Source organism: Coenobita brevimanus, chromosome 101 (assembly GCF_032717465.1).
Source record: "Coenobita brevimanus isolate Jiangsu-jjx chromosome 101, ASM3271746v2, whole genome shotgun sequence".
NCBI classification, from domain to species: Eukaryota; Metazoa; Arthropoda; class Malacostraca; order Decapoda; family Coenobitidae; genus Coenobita; species Coenobita brevimanus.
Window position 1 is genome coordinate 67125224 of NC_137054.1, and position 2077 is coordinate 67127300.

Consider the following 2077-nt stretch of genomic DNA (forward strand, 5'->3'; position numbering starts at 1 on the left):
CATCTAGCATATTATCTCACACAAAGTTCAGATGCTGTTTTTTCTCTAAACAGCAAGCATCACATCCAATACCTCCACGTAACCATGATATCTGGTGTGAGTGACTGATATACAGATAGAGAGAGAGAGAGAGAGAGAGAAAAAAAAAACTCTTATTTGACAGTATATTCTCCTCCTACACAGGTCTCTTACAAACACTATCTTACTGTAACATAAGTGTCTCCAAGTTGCGCTGGAGTATAGTGTCCTTAACAGAATTGAAAACTACCTTAATATTTTCCGTGTCAACTGCTGTGGTGAAGTGGTGGAAGAGGGGTCGCCGATTTGGATTGTCACTGCCACCTTGTCTCCGCTGCTCAATGAACTTGTGTAAGATGAAGCTCTGCACACACTTCTCATCATGTGGGTTGCCCTGTAGGAGGTGACTTGTTATTAAAGTTGTACACAAGAGAAAATGAAAAAGGAACACTCTCCTAACTATATCCATCCATCCATCCATCATCCAATCCTACATTGCCCCATGAGGAGCGTAGGAGCCCGGGGCTAGGTAGTTGGTCCCAACATTTAAGATGAGAGTGACCAGCCTCACTTATCCCTGAGTGGCATTACATGAGCAATCAACCCCAACCACCCCTTGGATATAAACCTTCATCGGCTCAATCCGACTGGAGCGCAATAATTACCCACTAAACTACCAGGCGCCAAAATTTGGTTATATGGTTACCACCCAGCATAGTAAATGGTTTCCTGGTGCACTGGAAACTAATTGGCTTGTCACTCAGTGTAGAGTCACCCACAGGCTGAAGGAAGTGGAAAGAATGCAGGAAAGAAGGATGGAGAGGAAAGGGCAGACACCTGAGAGCAGCATTACGTCGAGTGAGTGGATGGTAAGCATCCCCACCTACCACAAAAAAAGCAATAAAATTGATAAATGATGTCCTAAGCCTCCCTGGCATGGGCTCCCATCCTATCTAACACACACTACAATACCTTGTAAACCATCCTGATAAACGTTCTAAGCATCATCACTGGTTACACTAAAACCACTCCCAGAGCCCTCCCTGTCAGACTACCTTGACATGAGAGGCACACAATTCTATGCAGCAGCTTGTGCTTCTTAATACACAACAACCCTGTCATTACATGACAGATGCAACACACCTAGGCACACAATCATCACACAAACATTATCAAACCCTCTACAACATTATCTCACCTACAGACATTCCAACACTAGAAATGAAGAAACACCTACATACAGTAATCCCTCAATTATCTAACATCTATCTATCTATCTATAGCCCGATGCCCTAATCCCGCAAAGGGTGGCCGCAGACAAAACGCCTCCAAGTCACTCTGTCACCCACCATTTGACTGCCCTCCCCCCAACTCACCCCTCCCTCCCTCATATACCTCTCAACTCCATCCCTCCACCTCATCCTCGATCTACCTCTCCCTCTCCCTCCCTCCACCTCACCTACATACACCCTCTTAGTCAGTCTTTCATTCTCCATTCTCTTCACATGTCCAAACCACCTCAGTGTATTTCTCCTAATCTTCTCAACCACATCCACATCCACCCCACAGCGTTCCTTCACTTCTTCATTCGTCAACCTGTCCCTACACGTCACTCCACATGCTCCTCTCAAGTAACTCATTTCCACTGCTCTCACTCTTGACTTGTTCCCCTCTTGCAAGGTCCATGCCTCACTTCCATACGTCAGGGTAGGGATCACAATACTATCATGCAGTGACTTCTTAACTTCCATACTCACCTCCCTATTTCTCATCACTGCTTTCAGTGTACCAACAACCTTCCTTCCCTGCTGTACCCTTTCACGCACTTCATCCCCCAAAGTTCCATCCTTACTCATCACACTACCAAAGTACTTGAATGCAGTCACATTCTCCATATCCTCACCATCCAACCTCACTGCACACTCTGTGACTTCATTCCTCTCAAACACCATAACTTTACTTTTGTTTACATTAACTTTCAGATTCCTCCTCCTACACACTGTCCCAAATTCATTCACCAAACCTTGCAACTCCCGTTCATCTTCACTCAACAGTACTG

At 45.2% G+C, this 2077-nt stretch overlaps 1 protein-coding gene across 1 annotated transcript in view; it reads right to left on the reverse strand.

Moving 5' to 3' along the window:
- Positions 1-202: 202 nt before the first annotated feature.
- cta (Guanine nucleotide-binding protein subunit alpha cta) overlaps positions 203-2077 on the reverse strand; it is a 35478-nt gene continuing 33603 nt past the window's right edge. The window contains exon 8 of the mRNA XM_080284259.1: positions 203-412. Coding sequence (XP_080140385.1) covers positions 203-412 — 210 coding nt within the window. The remainder of the gene's footprint in view (positions 413-2077) is intronic.